At 39.1% G+C, this 19122-nt stretch overlaps 1 protein-coding gene across 3 annotated transcripts in view; it reads right to left on the minus strand.

Annotated features, from left to right (window-relative positions):
• Positions 1 to 19122, minus strand: part of PARP8 (poly(ADP-ribose) polymerase family member 8) — a 187647-nt gene that overhangs the window by 46415 nt on the left and 122110 nt on the right. For all 3 annotated transcript variants that reach the window (XM_056112111.1, XM_056112112.1, XM_056112110.1), the window contains exons 11-13: positions 8108 to 8174; positions 1953 to 2078; positions 603 to 1167 (exon numbers count right to left, since the gene is read on the minus strand). In XM_056112111.1, coding sequence (XP_055968086.1) covers positions 603 to 1167; positions 1953 to 2078; positions 8108 to 8174 — 758 coding nt within the window. The remainder of the gene's footprint in view (positions 1 to 602; positions 1168 to 1952; positions 2079 to 8107; positions 8175 to 19122) is intronic.

Below are 19122 nucleotides of genomic sequence, written 5' to 3' on the forward strand. Positions count from 1 at the left end.
ATCTCCAGACCCAGCTGCTCCCAAAACAGCTTCAGGAAAAAGTGACCTTCATTTTATAAATTAAAAACTTGAAGAATAGTTTTAGCTGAAGCTCAGGCATGAAAAATACTTTTCTTCTTTCCATAACAAAGTGCTCAAAAGCAAGTTTTTAAAGATATTAAAGTTTCACTCTAATATCTAAAAAGCAAAAAGATTACTCTTAATTTAAATTAGATCATTCCTGTCCTCCATAAATCATGTGGGAAACTAAAGATAGGACAAATCAACGTAGTCAAAATTCTTTACTTTCTTAACAGGATGAGCTTTGTGAAACCCACTGACTTCCCTCCACTTCTGGTAATGTTCAGCATAAGAAGAATTTTGAAATGAACCACGAATCAATAGTCGCCTTACTTTTAGTTTTCAAGAATCAAAACAAACATTCCAGTAAGAACTGCCAATATGCGGAAAAGAAAACAACACCCCAACCCCGCCTGATATAAGTAAACAAATTTTAAAAAATGAAAAGAAATTCATCCTGCTTCCTTCCTCCACACCAGTGCAAACACATTCCCTCAACAGCACATGAGCTAAGAGAACTAGAGATGAAAATATTTACGCACAGCAGGCTGGGAAGATGAAGATGAAGATGGTGTTAAGATACCAATAAGCCCTGAGGTAAGAGAGAGCCTCCTGCCCTCTGTGGTAGGTTCCTTGAAAAGCTCTGTTTTAGATGACTTGGGGGCACTGGAGTAAGACTTGCTGAGTAACTTGTGATTCTTCAGTCCGTATAATTCTTCCACTCGGAGGTTACTGGAGTAAGACCTGCTGAGCAGTTTGTGGGGCTTCAAGTTGGCGTTGTGCTCACATCGCGGCTCTCCAGAACAAGACCGAGTCAGAAGTTTATGGGACTTGAGTGTGAGGCAGTCCTCTTGCTTAACCACTGCAGGGCAGGGGCGGTTCAAGAGTTTGTGTGACTTCATTGTGGCCACTGTCTGCTCAGCCCTGGGGTCACTTGACAGGGAGCGACCAAAGGTCCTGTGGGACTTGGTGGCACACATGTCATCTGCCTTGACTGTGCTGGAGCAAGTCCTTCGCAGCAGTTTGTGTGTTTTGGAGATCCCATCTTGTTCGGACTTCAGTTTGGATTTGCTTTTACCACAACCAGGGGGAGGATAACTTGGCGACCTTCAAAAGTGAAGGACAATTAATAAGGGACAGACCAGGAGTACAGCAGACCTTGGAGAACCCTTGTCGGGTTCAATCCAATCAACTCTTCCTCATTTTGGCATGCCAATTCTGCTAACATGTTAATACAGTCTATCCTGCCAAACCTGAAATCAAAAGTGTGTATAGAAGGATCACAGGGAGTAGCACAGTGGAGCGAAAGTACAGTGGGTAGGGTGCTAGCCTTTCATATGGCTGACCCAGGTTTGATCCCCACTATCCTACAAAGTCCCCCAAGCCAGCCAGGAGTGGTCCCTGAATGCAAAGTCTGGAGTAAACCCTAAGCACAGCCAGGCATTGTCCAAAAACAAAATAAAAAATGAAGGATGACAGAGAATGATACATTTTTCCTGAAAAAAAAGAAAGAAAAAAGATTATCGTTTATTTTTCTCTTTACTCCAGAGTCCTATATGGCAAGAAAAACTAGGTAATTCAAAAACAAAGCATGTCATTTTAGTAACTGTAACATGTTAAAGAAAGAAAATTCCCTGAGATTATCACAACTGAGGCAGCCCTGGCAGTCATTCATCCTCGGGTTGATCAGTGCCTGCCCTACCTGTCCCCACAGCACTGGCTTAAGAGCCCATCTCCCTAAATAATCTCAATGCAGAGCATATGTATCGCAAACTTCATTCAATTTAGACAGTGTTTGGAAGTCATAAGGAAAACAGATGCAACAAATAGAGAAACAATGCTCTGAATGGAACAGCACAAGACGGACAACAATGAAGTCCTCTGTTACCCACCTGCGCAAGGTAGAAAATAAATGCAGGGGAGATTTCACTTTCTTGTCTGACAGCTTCTTATTATGCAGGCAATTGGATTTTTCTTTGCTCTGTTTCCACTGCTGCGTGACAAACGTCTGCATGATTCTGTTAATTTAAAGATAAGACTGTTAAGACAGTTCCAAGTGTTTAACATATGGAGAAGACATTGATAAGAGGAAAATAAATACATAATAATCTGAGATGTTAATCCTACAACATGTTTTTATTACCTGTAGAAGTGCATGATATAGGAAATGTCTATGACACGTTGTGTTACAATCAATAACTAATTATAGTGACAAAGGTATAAATGATAGAATTCATATAATGGGATATAAAGAGATTTATAAAAGCAATTCTTTGGATCACATCCGTTAGCTATATAACAAAAACTTCAAAATATTTTGGGCTGGAAATAACTATAGAAAAGGTTTTGATACTAATTATGACCTTAGTAGGATACAGCTAAGTTTGTCAGTTGAAGTGCTTAAGAACAACATTAATGAAAAGAAAACCAAAGTGAAACTGTAAAACTATAAGTGAAAATAAACTGTAAAACTGTAAGTGAGACTTTAAGAAAGAAAATCTCAGGGAGTTTTCTTTATTTAACATGTTACAGTTACTAAAATGACATTCTTTGTTTTTGTGCCGTATTTTGCAAAACAAAATAAACTCTAAGGAGGAATAGTATACCGACACACTTTCTCTTTATGATAGTTCCATTCACTTTCAAATAAGTATTCTGATTGACATTTGTTATTGCCGTTAGCTAGATTTGGGATCTTTAATTTTTTTTTTAGTTATTATCCAATGTAGGACGTGGGTAATGGTTGTTGTCAATACATAAGGCACTTGTCTTATTTACACTCAGCCCAAGTTGGATCCCCAGTACAGCATATGGTACCCTGAGAACCACCAGGAATAACCCCAGAGCACAGAGCCAGGAACAAATGCTGAGCATAGCCAGATGTGGCTTCAAAACAAACAAAAATAATTACATTTCAATTTCCTTGCAAAAGTCAAAACATGCTTGTTTATCATTTGTTTTTTTTCTCACCTTTCTGACACAGATTGCTTTTCATACATAAAAAAGTATCAATGTGTTTATCATTTATAATATGCTAAAGAGTAAAAGGAAACTTCTATGAAAATCACTTTTATCTCAAAAATGTTAGGATACCGCTCCCTCCACCCCAAGCAAGTAGCTACTATTTTATACACTCCACAATAAGGTGAGAAAATGAAATGCTCCTATGTTGGCCTGAATACAAAAGGGCACAACTGCGATCCCTTCACTATCAAAAATAGATGGACTGATATGCCAACATGTTAGTCAAAGGGGTTGACCTGAATCAGTACTCTAGCACTTTTCTGCACAAGATTCTTCAGGTCTTACAAACCATCTCGGGACACCAGAAAGCACATCACTCAGACTTACCACCCAACCCTTTAGTCCACTAAGCTTCCGGGAAGCAGTCACACATGAAATTATTCTGGGTCTTTTGAGAAGCAGAGATGGGTAGTGAGGAAGAAAGGAAAAAAACTGCTATCAATACTGAAGGATCTTCAAATCACACTAAATTCCCAGTAGAATTAAAGATACAGACCTTTTTGTTTACATTTAATGTTTGTTCTTCCTTGTACCTAACCTGAAATCTCCAGGGACAACATCCTTTGTACCAAACAGATCTTTATCCTACTATGAACAATTGATATTTCTTCATATCTTCTGAGAAATCCCAGCAAGAGCTTTCCAACTCGTGACAGACTCACCGGAAGGATATATTAAGTCAAAATAGTCAAAACTTCTCCCATTATACCAGCATTATAAAATGTGTCTTCAAATTGATAATTTTTAAACTTGGATACCCAGATACCTAGATACGTTCCTACCCAAAGAGAAGGCTGAGACAATAGTAATAAAAATAATTTCTTACTATTTTTCTATAAGAATTAATATGTTTAATTTCAATGGTAATCTGAAATCTACATATGGCAGCACATTTCTATAGTAACTGCCTCATACTGGAGTGACTGGGCCCCCAAGAGGTTTCAGTCTTCATACAAACTCACTACGGTGCTGGCATACACCTACTATAAGTGCCAGTGGCTGTTGTTAATAGAAGTGTGAACGTGGTAAACTGCAAATTCATATTAAATTAATAGAAGATGACGTCACAACTATGTGAACAAAGTTTCCAAGATAGTTCACACAGAGCAAAGGGAATACATGTGGGTAACATTGTTCATGCTGATTTGAAAATGAATATGCACTAGAATAATCAGCATTTCTTTCAAACTGGTGAAAGAGGTGTGGCCATGAATCAGCTTCAGCAAAATGACTATCAATCAAATTAAATTAATCCACCAAATACTTCATTTTGATATGCACTTAGGCTGTAAACTGAATTCTATAAATGTAAATTCTACATATGAAGGAATTCTGTTTATACATATTTATAGCAACACTGGGGTTTGCAATACTTTTTGGAAAAACTATTTTTTATCACTGTGCATTCTGAATAAAGTCATACCGTTTAAAGATAATTTCCATGATTCATGATATGTTTTGTTTAGTCGCTGAATAATAGCTATCAAAGCTAATCAGTATAGAATTAACTACCGCGAGTCTGAATTTTATTTCTAGCTCTTTAAATGACTTCATGTTGTCAAGATATTTTTCAAAGTGAAGCATATACTCAGTCCTTATACAAGGTAAAGGAATTATCTAAAGGCAGGCAGATTACTGAAGGAGTCCAAGGAGATAGTTTAAATGACCGAAGCAAATTCTTAAGCGGAAACCCTGCCCCAACATCACTAGGCTCTCCCAGACACCATCAGGAGCAACAATGTCCCACCCCTTCCACAAACACACACATAGACACAGACACACACACACACACAGACACACACACACACACACACACTACATGGAAGATGGAAGTTGCCCCAAGCACTGAACGGGTGTAAACCCAAATATTCTCAAAACAACAAAAAGTATCAGTCTGGAATCAAATCTGGCTCTATCGACCTTCCTACCATGTAATTTTCAATTAAGCAAGTAGCTTAATCTCTCTGGGCCTTGATTTTATCACCCAGGATATATTGATAGTATCAATACAGGCTTCATATTTTTATTGCAATGATCAATAGAATTGATAACTCAAAGTTGCTTAGCACAACTAACACACCATCAACACTCATAAGATTTTGCTACTTCTGTTTTCATTTATATTGTGTAGCTTACAGAAACACACCAGATAACCACAGAAAAAATGTAATGAGTGTCTTTAAGTTGTAAAAACATTCCTTAATAATAATAGTCTAGATTCCTAATCTGCTTTACTAATTTGCTGCATGTTTCTAAAAAATTAACATCTTTGTATTTAAACTTTATCTCACAAATTATTATGAGAAATAAATTAGATTTTTAAATTATATAATATTGAAATAAAAGGACCTCCTAATGACACAGTCAAATCCAGTTTTTTTATAATTAAGAACACAAATATATAGCAATAATTCGCCTAAATTAATTAAGGGTTAAAAAAAAGTCTAGTCCATCTCACCAAACTTTCCTCACAGCTAAAATTATCCACAGAAATAACTTCATAAAATGTTAAACATTTGGATGAAAACATAAGTAAAATGTGTTACATATGCTATATATTTAATAATATTATCATAGAGTGACTACAATGAACAACTTTCTTTAGTTTCTCAAATTTAGAAATATATATTCATTTATTTTTCTGACAACATCCAATTGATATGCTCAGAAGTGACTAAGAGCAGAAAGCTACTTATTCCTAGACTATTCCTAGATTTAATAACCCTTTTTATGATTCTTACTTTGTTTGGGTCATCCTCATTTCACTTACATTTGTTGGATTTGAGACTACATCCAGTTGTGCTCAGGGCTTACTCCTGGCTCTGAGTTTAGGGATCACTATTAGTGGGGATTCGTGAACCATAGAGAGTGCCAGAGATTGAGCCCAGGTCAGCTGCAAGCAAAGTGCTGTGTACCTTCTGTACAATCTCTGCAACTCCTTAAAAATTAACTGGTTTAGAGGCTGGCGCAATAGCACAGTGGGTAGGGAGTTTGCCTTGCACGCGGCCGACCCGCGTTCGATTCCCACTATCCCATATGGTCCCCCAAGCACTGCCAGGAGTAATTCCTGAGTGTAGAGTCAGAAGTAACCCCTGTGCAATGCCCAGGTGTGACACAAAAAAGCAAAAAAAAAAATTAATTGTTTTACTAGAACTACTGTTTTTAATCTAAACTAAATATTTATCTAGAACTACTCTAAAATTACTCTGGTGGCAAATATGCATGAAAAGCTAATTTGATAAAGGGTTAGTATCAATTTATATGTTAATATTATCTCTATATAAAACATCTTACGTACAATGACAACTACCAAAAGAAAGAAATGTTTTTGAATAAGAAAGTGTATCTTAGGAGCTGGAGAGATAGCACAGTGGGTAGGGCATTTTCCTTGCACGTGGCCGACCTGAGTTCGATTCCCAGAATCCCTTATGGTCCCCTGAGCACCGCCAAGAGGAGTAATTTCTGAGTGCAGAGCCAGGAATAACCCCTGTACATTGCCAGGTGTGACCCAAGAAGAAAAAAAAAAGAAAGTGTATCTTATTCTCCTTGAAGATGTGGAGAAAAGAAAACCCCTGCACACTGTTGATGGGAATATAAATTTTTACAATCACCGTAGAAAACAGTTTGGGGATTCCTCAAAAGAATTAGAGCTATGATATGATCCAGTGATGTCTTCTGCATATTTGAACACACACACACACACACACACACACACAAAGGTGCATCCCTATATTCACTACAACATTACCTATAACAGTAAACATAAAGAAACCAAGTGTACACGAATGGATGTAGTGAAAATGTGATATGCACAATGGAATATTATCCATCCTTTAAAGAGTAGAAAATTTGCCATTAGGTCATAATTACTAAACATTTGCTGTAAATTAAAGTTCATTTAAGCACTATAGAAATAAAGTATATTAAATGTATTATCTATTTTTTATTTATGTACATTCTAACTCAGTATTTTCAAAATTTCTGTGAAAATTTATACTGTCAAATACAATAACACATAACTCACATTTGTGCAATACTACCTCTATGTAAAGTCATTAAAAACCTGAAATAATTCTTGAGCTCTGTGATCAGTACAATCCACGGTAACTGGAATATACTGATCACAGAGCAAAGTTCTCCATTTTGAAAACATGTTTCAAAGAATTTTCTCCTATAATATTGCTTAAAAGACATTATAATGTAGAATGTCCATGAAAAAATCTGAAAAATAAAAATTAATATGTAGGTTGAACCTGGGGGGTCCAACCTATATGTTTAAATATACAGTGATGCAATTATATCTCTTAATGAATTTAAACCAAAGAAAAACATGCATACCACACAGAGTATTATACTTCAAGTAGGCTCTTTAATACAAATTCTTCAAGCTAGTATTTCAAAAATTACAGACTGTATTAAGTTTATTTTTGGTCCATGGCTAATTGAATATGACCCTTAAGTTTTAAATATCACTTCAATGATTATGTTCAGGAAAATTAAACATGAAATTTATGTTAAATTATGATTTATTATAGGGCTAGAGCGATAGCACAGCGGTAAGGCATTTGCCTTGCACGCAGCTAACATGGCCGACCCGAGTTCGATTCCTCCGCCCCTCTCGGAGAGCCTGGCAAGCTACCGAGAGTATCTCGCCTGCACGGCAGAGCCTGGCAAGCTACCTGGATGTATTCTATATGCCAAACACAGTAACAACAAAGTCTCCAATGGAGACGTTACTGGGCCCGCTCGAGCAAATCGATGAACAACGGGAGGACTGTGATGACAGTGGACAGTGATGATTTATTATAACAAAAGATCAATCATATTAATGACATTCAAATAGGAAATCCAGGAAAAATATTAGCATCGGCATAAATGAATCTTCTGAACTGATCACTTCTAAATACTCTGAGTGACTAAAATGAGCCGAAGATCAGGGTGGAGAGATGGCAGGAGTGAGCAAAACAAGAACTCAGTCCCCTCTAACTGAAATTTATTTTTTATTTTCTGGAATAGAACTCACTTTTTTAGCTGATGTCCCAAACCAAAACGTTCCTTTGTGGAAATCTGAAAAACATCAACAGTGGGCACTGCAAAGGAAAAAAGTGAAATCAGTCAAAATACAAAATTTAAACTCAAACACGTGCCAGATAAAAGAAAAATAATATATATGTAGGTATACAACATGTTATTTATTATGTATTTTACAAGGACATATGTAATATATACATTTAAAGTGTACTCATATATGCTTATTTACTTAGTGTATTTATTTGTAGAAAGAAAACTGAAATTTTTCTATTGGTCATTATATATTATATTCAAATGTATAATTTATATATGTAAATATGTGTAAGATAGATATGATAATGAAGAATAACATCAGAAACATAGTTATGAATAGCAATGTGTAGGATAAGTTTCAAATGGAAGAAAAACATATACTTGTACATATACAAAGTATTCTGCTATAGAATAAAGCAATGGGGATGAGCATTAAGAAATAGGAAATCTACTTGTTGCTGCATACCCTATTGTATGCTTTGTATTTTAGTAGTGATATACATTCTTTAAATTAATAACTATAATTTTATGAAATGAATAATCTCTCAAAAAGTTATTATTCATTCAGTGGCTTAAAGGTCAATTTCTGAATGCCGCCAAACCCTAAGTGTGGCCAAACCCCACCAAAAGAAAATTAAAAAAGTAATTATCTCAGAACTGTTTTTAATGACTCACATAAAAAGTTAATAATCATGGTGAATTCTGACTGTATAGATACTCTGTATTACCTCCATAATTTTCATAAATTAAGAATACTATAAATTATTTTATTTTCAAAGGTAATAATGGAGGAGGGTGGCTGCGCGGGGAAGAAGAGGGAAAATTTGACTGACTATATGTATACTAACTACGGTAAATATTTTCACGTTTTAAAACAGTGCTGGAGCGATAGCACAGCGTAAATATTTTCACGTTTTAAAGACAGGGCTAGACATCTACCACAAACCTACAGCAAACATCATCCTCAATGGGGAAAAACTGAGAGCCTTCCCCCTAAGGTCAGGGACGAGACAGGATGCCCACTCTCTCCACTGCTGTTCAATATAGTACTGGAAGTACTTGCAATAGCGATTAGGCAAGAAAAAGATATTAAGGGCATCCAGATAGGGAAAGAAGAAATTAAGCTCTCACTATTCGCAGATGACATGATACTATACTTAGAGAACCCTAAAACCTCTACCAAGAAACTCCTAGAAACAATAGGCTTGTATAGTAAAGTGGCAGGCTATAAAATCAATACCCAAAAATCCATGGCTTTCCTATATGCAAATAATGAAAGAGAAGAAAGTGACATGAAGAAAACAATTCCATTCACAATTGTGCCCCAGAAAATCAAGTACCTAGGAATCGCCTTAACTAAGGAAGTAAAGGATCTGTACAAAGAAAACTACAAAACGCTACTTCGGGAAATAAAAGAGGACACGAGGAAATGGAAAAATATCTCCTGTTCATGGATGGGGAGAATCAACATTGTCAAAATGGCAATACTTCCCAAGGCACTGTACAAATTCAATGCAATCCCTATAAGGATACCCACGACATTCTTCAAAGAAATGGAGCAAACACTCCTGAAATTTATATGGAACAATAAGCCCCCACGAATAGCTAAAGCAATTCTTGGGAAAAAGAAAATGGGAGGAATCAACCTACCTAACTTCAAGCTCTACTACAAAGCAGTAATAATCAAAACAGCATGGTACTGGAACAAAAGCAGAGCTGCAGACCAATGGAATAGAGTTGAATATACTGACATCTCCTCCCAAACATATAATCATCTAATCTTCGATAAGGGGGCAAGAAAAGTGAAATGGAGCAGGGAAAGCCTCTTTAATAAATTGTGCTGGCAAAACTGGACGGCTACATGCAAAAAAGTGGGCTCAGATCTCTGCCTAACGCCATGCACAAAAGTAAGATCGAAATGGATTTATGACCTCAACATCAGACCGGAATCCATAATGTTTATTGAAGACAAAGTTGGCAAAACTCTCCACGATATTGAAGTTAGTGGTATCTTCAAAGACGTCACGCCACTGGCCGAGCAAGTGAAAACAGAGATAGACAAATGGGACTATCTTAAACTAAGAAGCTTCTGCACCTCAAAAGAAACAGTGACCAAAATACAAAGACAGCCTACAGAATGGGAAAGAATATTCACCAAATACACATCCGACAAGGGGTTGATTTCAAGGATATACAAGGTACTGGTTAAACTACACAAGAAGAAATCACCCAACCCCATCAAAAAATGGGGCGAGGAAATGAATAGAAACTTTCGCAAAGAAGAAATCTGAATGGCAAAAAGGCACATGAGAAAATGCTCTACATCACTAATCATCAGAGAGATGCAGATCAAAACAACAATGAGATATCATTTCACACCACCAGAGACTGGCCCACATCCACAAGAACAAAAGCAACAGGTGCTGGCGCGGATGTGGCGAGAAAGGGACCCTCCTTCACTGCTGGTGGGAATGCAGGCTGGTCCAACCCTTTTGGAAAACAGTATGGACGATTCTCAAAAAATTAGAATTCGATCTCCCATTTGACCCAGCTATAGCACTCCTGGGAATATATCCCAGAGAGGCAAAAATGTATAGTCGAAGTGACATCTGCAAGTGTTTGTTCATTGCAGCACTCTTTACAATAGCCAAAATCTGGAAAAAACCTGAGTGCCCGAGAACAGATGACTGGTTAAAGAAGTTTTGGTACATTTACACAATGGAGTACTATGTAGCTGTTAGAAAAGATGAAGTTATGAAATTTACATACAAGTGGTACTACATGGAAAGTATCATGTTAAGCGAAATGAGTCAGAAAGAGCGGGATAGACACAGAAAGACTGCATTCATCTGGGGAACATAAAGCAACAAAACGGGAGACTAACACCCAGGAAGGGCTCAGATTAGTACCAGGAATTTTGCTCCATGACTTGAAGGCCAGCCACATGTGCTAGGTGAGAAGGAAGCTCAGATAGAGAAGAGAGCACCAAATAAAGGGTGTTGTGAAGATCCTCCCAGGGTGGGAGAGACATGCTAAAAGTGGTCTATAGACCAAACATGACTGCCACTCAATGCCTCTCTGGCAAAACACAGTACCCAAAAGAAGAGAGAGAGAACAGGGAGGAATGCCCTGCCACTGCGGCAGGGTGGGACGGGGGGGTGGGGGGGAGGATGGGGGGTGAGAGGGATGCTAGGACCCGTGGTGGGGGAGGATGGGCACTGGTGGAGGGATGAGTACTTGATCATTGTATAACTGAAACCCAAGCACAAAAATTTATAAGTCTATAAGTGTACTTCATGGTGTTTCACTAATAAAAAAAATGATAAAAAAAAAAGTAGAAGGCAACCAATCTTAGAGGGAAATATTATATTATTTCGTTTCTGCTTTGGGGTAGGGATTGGGATTCGGGATGGAAATACCCAAAATATGATTGTGGGAAGGTGTAATGAGGGTGGGATTGGTGTTTGAATAGTAAATGTAATCAAATATTGTGAATTAGTTTATAAAATAAAAAAATATTTAAAAAAAAGTTGTTTTTGAAAAAAAAAAATAAATAAAGACAGGGCTAGAGCGATAGCACAGCAGTAGGGCATTTGCCTTGCACGCAGCTAACATGGCCGACCCGAGTTCGATTCCTCCGCCCCTCTCGGAGAGCCTAGCAAGCTACCGAGAGTATCTCGCCCGCACAGCAGAGCCTAGCAAGCTCCCTGTGATGTATTCGATATGCCAGACACAGTAACAACAAAGTCTCCAATGGAGACGTTACTGGGCCCGCTCGAGCAAATCAATGATCAACGGGAGGGCCTTTACCTTTACCTTTTAAAACAGTGAAAGCTATTATTTCCCTCTCCCACAATGATGCAATAAATTAAGATTCGTAAAAGATGTAAAAATTATTCTGAGACTCAGATCATGCAAACATAGAGATATCAATAATACAATGATGTGCACAGAATTCATATTTATAAATAATCAGTTGTCATTTTAAACTAAAAGCTGCCCTTGATATCAGAAACTAGGCTTATATACTCTAATAAGAATCCTAAGAATTGCTTCTTATTTATTTATGTACAGTACAAATGTTTTCTATCTTTAATTTCAAAGGGAATAAGATAATTTCTTCTTTTCTTACTGCTCTTGCTCACTCACTCATGGATATATTGCTAAAGAAGCCCTAGTCAAGCATTACAGTTCAAAGGAGAATTTTTCATACTAAGGAAAAAGGCTAATTCACAAAAAAAGTGTTAACTAGGTCAGTCTAAACCCTGGATTAGTCATATTGTTTTTGCAAGTTCATTTTGCTGTAAATGCTCATACCTAAAAGACATTGCAGAAACAGTCTCGAAGAAGTGCTTTTTTTTTTTTGGCTATTATTTGTCTGCAATAAACGAAGTTGGGGAAAAATGTATTTCTTTTGAAATGATCAATTATTTGCTCCATTTTAATAATAATCTCTTGTTATAATAATATACTATACATTGTGGGCTGGAGCGATAGCACAGCGGTAGGGCATTTGCCTTGTATGTGGCTGACCCGACCGACCCAGGTTCAATTCCTCCGCCCCTCTTGGAGAGCCCGGCAAGCTACCGAGAGTATCTCGCCCGCTCAGCAAAGCCTGGCAAGCTACCTGTGACATATTCAATATGCCAAACACAGTAACAACAAGTGTCAAAATGGAGACATTACTGGGCCCGCTCGAGCAAATTGATGAACAACGGGAGGACAGTGACAGTGAGTATACATTGTATTATACTATATATAATTCATGTTACTATTCATTATAATTAATTTTTCTTAAATTTTCTCCAAGGAAAAATTACATCTGGGAAAATATACTAGTAAGATGGAAATGAGAGTTAAAGCTCTTGAACAAGTTCCATCATGATCTGTGCACTAGAGAAATAAAACTAGCAAAATTTGTACCAAAACCCTAGTATAAAGGCATGTGAAAAACTTTCAGCACATTTTCCTGTGAATAAAGTAGATAGGACAAATCATAAAAGTTATGAAATGATGACTCAAAATTCATTTTAGGAAAGAGAGGAAAAGCTGAAGGCAGACCACCACTAATAAATCTCCAATGAAAGGGACACACAAAGCATGAAGGAAAGAGTGCCCCACCCCCCTGCCCTTCTGTAAAGGGCCAGTCTGGTAATGCTTCCTGAGGTTCTGCTGACCTTCATTCTTCTGACCTTCATGTCCCCAGCCCGCCATGTGAGGTGACAGTTCCCGGGGTGCAGTCCTGAGCAAAGATGGGGGTAAACAGCTAGTCACTACAGAACTGCTCCCAAGACACAGCATGGGAGGAAAAGGAAGATGATAGAAAACCTGGAGAAAAGCAAGCAAAGGTGCAAGCTCAGGTCAAGTCACAGCCTTGATCAGATGCTGGGGGTAAGGCTGGGCCAGCAACTGTATCACAGAGCCGATCAGTCTTGAGCAAAACTGATGGGTCACTTATGACTACATCACCAAGGTGCGGAGCTGGTAAAGAACTCCCAAGAGCTTAGCTGTTCTCCATAGGAAGGATAAAGTTCTATGTGCCCAACCTCTAAGATCTCATGTTCATGTGACCCATTCAAACCTGCCGAATCTGGGGAATGGAGATACAGGACAGGAACACAGGGACTTGAGCAATCAAGGAGGTACAGGACAGAAACACAGGGAGCTGAGCTCCTACAGAGTTCAAAGTCTACCTACTACAGCTGCCCGGTCTTAGAACTAATGTAACTAGAGTAAATTCATACAAAAATCCATACAAATCACACTAATTTCTGAAAGATGTACATTTCAACTCCTGGAATATATCTGACTGAGGAAAAACAGCTCCATCTACAGAAATAAAATAATGAATATTGGCCATAATGATTTATGTTCATGACAGATTTCAAAATAATACTGCATTTATAAAAGCAACAAATAGTAGAGAAAATAACCAGTATTAGTAAAGAGTATAGAAATATACAAAACATCAAGTAGATTAATCATGCCAAACTTACTTAAAGGGATAGAATATATGTTGGAAAACACAAAAATATTCAGAGGTGATAGAAGAAAGATTAAAGAAAAAGTAAACATCGTGGAGGCTCTAGATTCAATCTAAGTATTTTGGGACAAATAAAGAATAAAATAATTACATGAAACTTGTATGAGGTGAATTAAGACCTATGTACACAAATTTCAAGTGTAAATAAGTATTTAAAAGATATTATCTAGAAGGAAAAGTAGTCCAACAGGTACACACAACAAACACAAAATAAACATTTCTTATAAATGAATAAAATTAAAGCACTTCAGACACAAACTAGCAGAAGTTTATGAAGCAAATTGCCTTTGTGGAGGAACTATAATGCCTCCCAAATTTGTACTTGGCAAATCTGTATCATTCTCAAGACTGAATAGGTTTAAAAACAAACTAAATGTGTTCATAGTTACAAATAAATCAAGTGTACATATTAACAGAGATGAAAACAAAGAAATAAGGTTTCTTAGATACTAATGTATGCTGGAGCGATAGCACAGCGGGTAGGGCGTTCGCCTTACAAGCGGCCAACATGGCCGACCCGAGTTCGATTCCTCCGCCCCTCTCGGAGAGCCCGGCAAGCTACCGAGAGTATTGGATATGCCAGACACAGTAACAACAAAGTCTCCAATGGAGACGTTACTGGGCCCGCTCGAGCAAATCGACGATCAACGGGAGGGCCTTTACCTTTACCTTTTAGATACTAATGTAGCACCAACAGTAAATTATCTAAATTTAATTTAAAAGACAGGCTTGCGCCAAGTCACATTAGCGAATAAGCTCGCGAGTTTTCAAAGATAGGTATTTTTTTTGGTGTGGCTATCTCTCTCTTGGTGTTCCTTGCACAATCATGGAGGTGCTGAACCAGTCGATCATATCCCTCGTCAATGTTGTCAGTGATGGCATCTTCCCATGTTGTCGCAATAGTGCCAAAGAGATCACAGCTGGTGGTCATTCTTGGAGTTTTCTTAAACTTTGCAGCCCTTTCTCCGCGCTCTGTGAAGTAGAATTTTGCACGAAGGAGACGGTGGACCAATCCCATTTGGAATTTTGGGACAACAGCAACATCGGTCAGGCAAAACCGTCAATTGAATATGATGTGGTGAATTTCATTGTGGAACTGTCCTCCGGGAGACTCCCATGTCCAACATTTAGATTCGGCCTTCTGGAACTGTGAGTTACCATGGATGGTCTTCTTGGTCAACATGATGAATTCAGACAGTCTCTCACCCTGTTCGTTCAATTCTAGGCCATGGGTCCCAATGTGGAGTTCTTCGGCTGATCTTCTTGGTCCTATCTTGGCATTAAAATCACCGACAATGATCTTGTAGAAGGTGTGGTCTTCTTTATAGAACTTCTCCAACTCCATGTAGAAGTTTTCAATTTCTTCTTCATCATAACTGGATATTGGTGCATAGACAACAAAGACAGAGAATGCCAGCAGTGAGCCACATCTATTCAAGTGTAATCATCTGATTTGAGTTGTTAGGCATTCGAATGAATCAATGCTCATGGCCAAGTTCATGTTGACAAGGACACTGACACCTCTGATGCCTCTTTTGTTACATGTTCCGAGGAACAGTTCTTCTCCAGTGTTGAAAACGGCATCATGTGATTGATGCCTTCTTGTCTCAGTCAGACCAATGATGTCGTACTTTTGATTTCAACATTAACAATGATGTTGATCTTTTGCACTTTTACCATCAGGTCCTCGATGGATGCATCCGATGCCAGCGTACGTGCATTGAAAGCACAGACAGTTGAATGCATCTTTCTATATCCATCCCTCTCTTTCTGACTCATTTTGCTTAACATGATGCTTTCCATGTAGTACCACTTGTATGTAAATTTCATTGACTTCCTCTTTTCTAACAGCTACATAGTACTTCAATTGTGTAAATGTACCAAAGTTTCTTTAACCAGTCATCTGTTCTCAGGCACTCAGGTTTTTTCCAGATTCTGGCTATTGTAAAGAGTGCTGCAATGAACAAACAAGTGCAGATGTCACTTCGACTATACTTTTTTGCCTCTCTGGGATATATTCCCAGGAGTGGTATTGCTGGGTCAAATGGGAGCTCAATTTCTAATTTTTTGAGAATTGTCCATACTGTTTTCCAAAAGGGCTGAACCAGTCAGCATTCCCACCAGCAGGGAAGAGGGTCCCTTTCTCGCCACATCCGCGGCAGCACCAGTTGCTTTTGTTCTTGTGGATGTGGGCCAGTCTCTGTGGTGTGAAATGATATTTCATTTTGGTTTTCATCTGCCACACATGCAAGGGGAAAAGGGAGCTCAGATAGAGAAGGGAGCACCAAATAAAGGGTGTTGGGAGGATCCTCCCAGGATGGGAGAAGCATGCTGAAAGTAGACTATATACCAAACATGATTGCCACTCAATGCCTCTTTTGCAAATCACAACACCCAAAAGGAGAGAGAGAACAAAAGGGTTCCCACAGAGGCAGGGTGGGATGGGGGGATGGGGGTGGGAGGGATATTGGGATCCATGGTGGTGGGAAATGGGCACTGGTGGAGGGATGAGTATTTGATCGTTATATAATTGAAATTCAAGAATAAATTTTTTTTTTAAGTCTACAACTGTACCTCATGGTGCCTCACTACAAAAAAAGTAAAAGAAAAAGAAAAAAAAAGAGAAAGTACAGACAGTCATTTTTGTCTTTCTTCGTTTTGGCAGCCAAGTTCGGCCTTGAGCTTTTAACAGCCTCTCCTTCCACATCCTTCTTAGAATTGCCATATTGGTGGCTCTTTCAGGTTCAGGGAAATGAGACCCATTGTATTTACTGGTTTTGGCATATCAAATATGCCACGGATAGCTTGCTAGGCTATGCCGTGCGAGCAGGATACTCTTGGTAGGTTGCCAAGCTCTCCGAGAAGTATAGAGCCTTTTAGGGCAGCCTCTAATCGCCCTTTTAGGTGTACCCATGGTTCAAACTATATTTGAACACTATCAAATATGAAGTGGCAATCCTGGAAGATGGGTATCAAGTGTCTTATAAGGTGTTGCATAGCTGCTTTGCAGCTGCGCGATCCAAAAAAGTGTCGTGAAGCGTGGTGGTGGCTGGGTAGTGGAGGTAGTGGAGATAGTGGAGGTCTGCCAGTGTGGTATTTATTTGGTACTGGTAGGGTGGGTCTTCTGTGTGGAATCCCTGGGTTGCCGGTGATAGATGGAAGCAGACAGGGCAGGGTAGGGTAGGGCTCCTGGTTTTAATCCCTTGGTTACCTGTGGTTGGTGGGAGTAGGCAGAGGATCTCTGTTCTCGGATCTGTTGTGACTGGAGTCCAAGGTCTCAGAGTTCCACTTACCTAGTTCTGTGGGGCTTCACTTGTGCATGAGTCTCAGTCTAAGTGTCTGGAAAGCGTCCTGGAGTGTGGCGGCAGCTGGGTAGTGGAGGTAGTGGAGGTAGTGGAGGTCTGCCGGTGAGGTATTTATCTGGTACCTTGGTGCAAGCCTCAGGTGCAAGTGAACGTCCAAGCTCGCAAAGTAGTGTAGAGACGCGATAAAGGAAGAACTCAAAGACAGAAGAGCACCAGCGCTGGCAGATGCAGCAGAAGCCAGCAAAAGCATCCACAATGCCTGCCTCTCCTTTGCCAATTACAAGACCAAGATGACTGCCCTCCAACGTCCTGATGGATCTATCACATCTTCCAGAAGGGCAATGGAGAAGATTATCCATGACTTCTACTCAGATCTCTTTAATAGCCACATCCACCTGCCCACATACCAAATTCCGCAGGATTGATATGTCATTCCCAAGGTTTTCCCTTCAGAAATCTGAAACACCATTTTGTTGGTAAAGAATCAAACAGCACCTGACCAAGACAAGGTCAGACCCGAACACCTGAAGAATCTGCCGTCGGTACTGATCAATACACTGGCTCAGCTCTTCACACGCTACCTGTCTGAATGCAAGGTTCCGTCCCAATGGAAAACCAGCAGGACTATACTACTGTACAAGAAGGGAGACATCCACGACATTGGCAACTATCGCCCGATCTGCCTGTTGTCTGTTGTCTACAAGCTGTTCACTCGAGTCACCCTGAATAGGATTGGCAGAACCACTAGATGAAGGACAACCATACGAGCAAGCCGGGTTCTACAAAGGATTCAGCACCATCGACCATATCCACACGATAACCAAACTCATTGAGGTTTCTCAGGAGTTCAAGATGCCGCTCTGTCTAACATTGATTGATTTAAAGAAGACCTTTCATTCTGTTGAGACAGAAATGGTCATCGAATCCCTAGCCAAACAGGGTGTTCAAACTCAATACATCAGCATTCTTCGTGAGCTGTATTATGGATTCACTACCAGGATCTCACCATTCTACAAAGAAGTGATCATTGATGTCAAGAGAGGGGTTCGGCAGGGTGATACCATTTCACTGAAACTCTTCAGTGCCACCCTTGAGAACGCCATGTGATGACTGGAATGGGAAGGAATGGGAGTAAAAATAGATGGTCAGCAACTACACCACCTCCGCTTTGCTGATGATATCTTTCTAATAACACCAAACATTAGCCAAGCAGCAGAAATGCTGACTGACTTCGACCATGAGTGTGGAAAGGTCAGACTACAGCTCAATCTCACTAAGACAATGTTTATGGGAATCAGTCTCATTCTTGATGTTCCATTCGCTCTCAATGAAATGAACATCTCCGAATGCAACAGTTATGTGTACTTAGGTCGAGAAGTCAACATGATGGATGACCTGGCACTTGAGTTGTGCAGGAGGAAGAGAGCGGCTTGGAAAGCCTTCAAGAGCGTCGAAGAAATAGCTAAGAGGACGAAGAAACTTTGGCTTCATGCACATCTCTTCAATTCCACTGTTCTTCCTGCATTAACATATACCTCAGAGACCTGGGCCCTACGAAAACAGGATGAGAATGCTATTCGGGTCTCCCAAAGAGGAATAGAAAGAGCTATGCTTGGAATATCATGC

The sequence above is a fragment of the Sorex fumeus genome, unplaced genomic scaffold (genome assembly GCF_029834395.1).
Source record: "Sorex fumeus unplaced genomic scaffold, SorFum_2.1 ptg000015l, whole genome shotgun sequence".
Lineage (NCBI taxonomy): Eukaryota > Metazoa > Chordata > Mammalia > Eulipotyphla > Soricidae > Sorex > Sorex fumeus.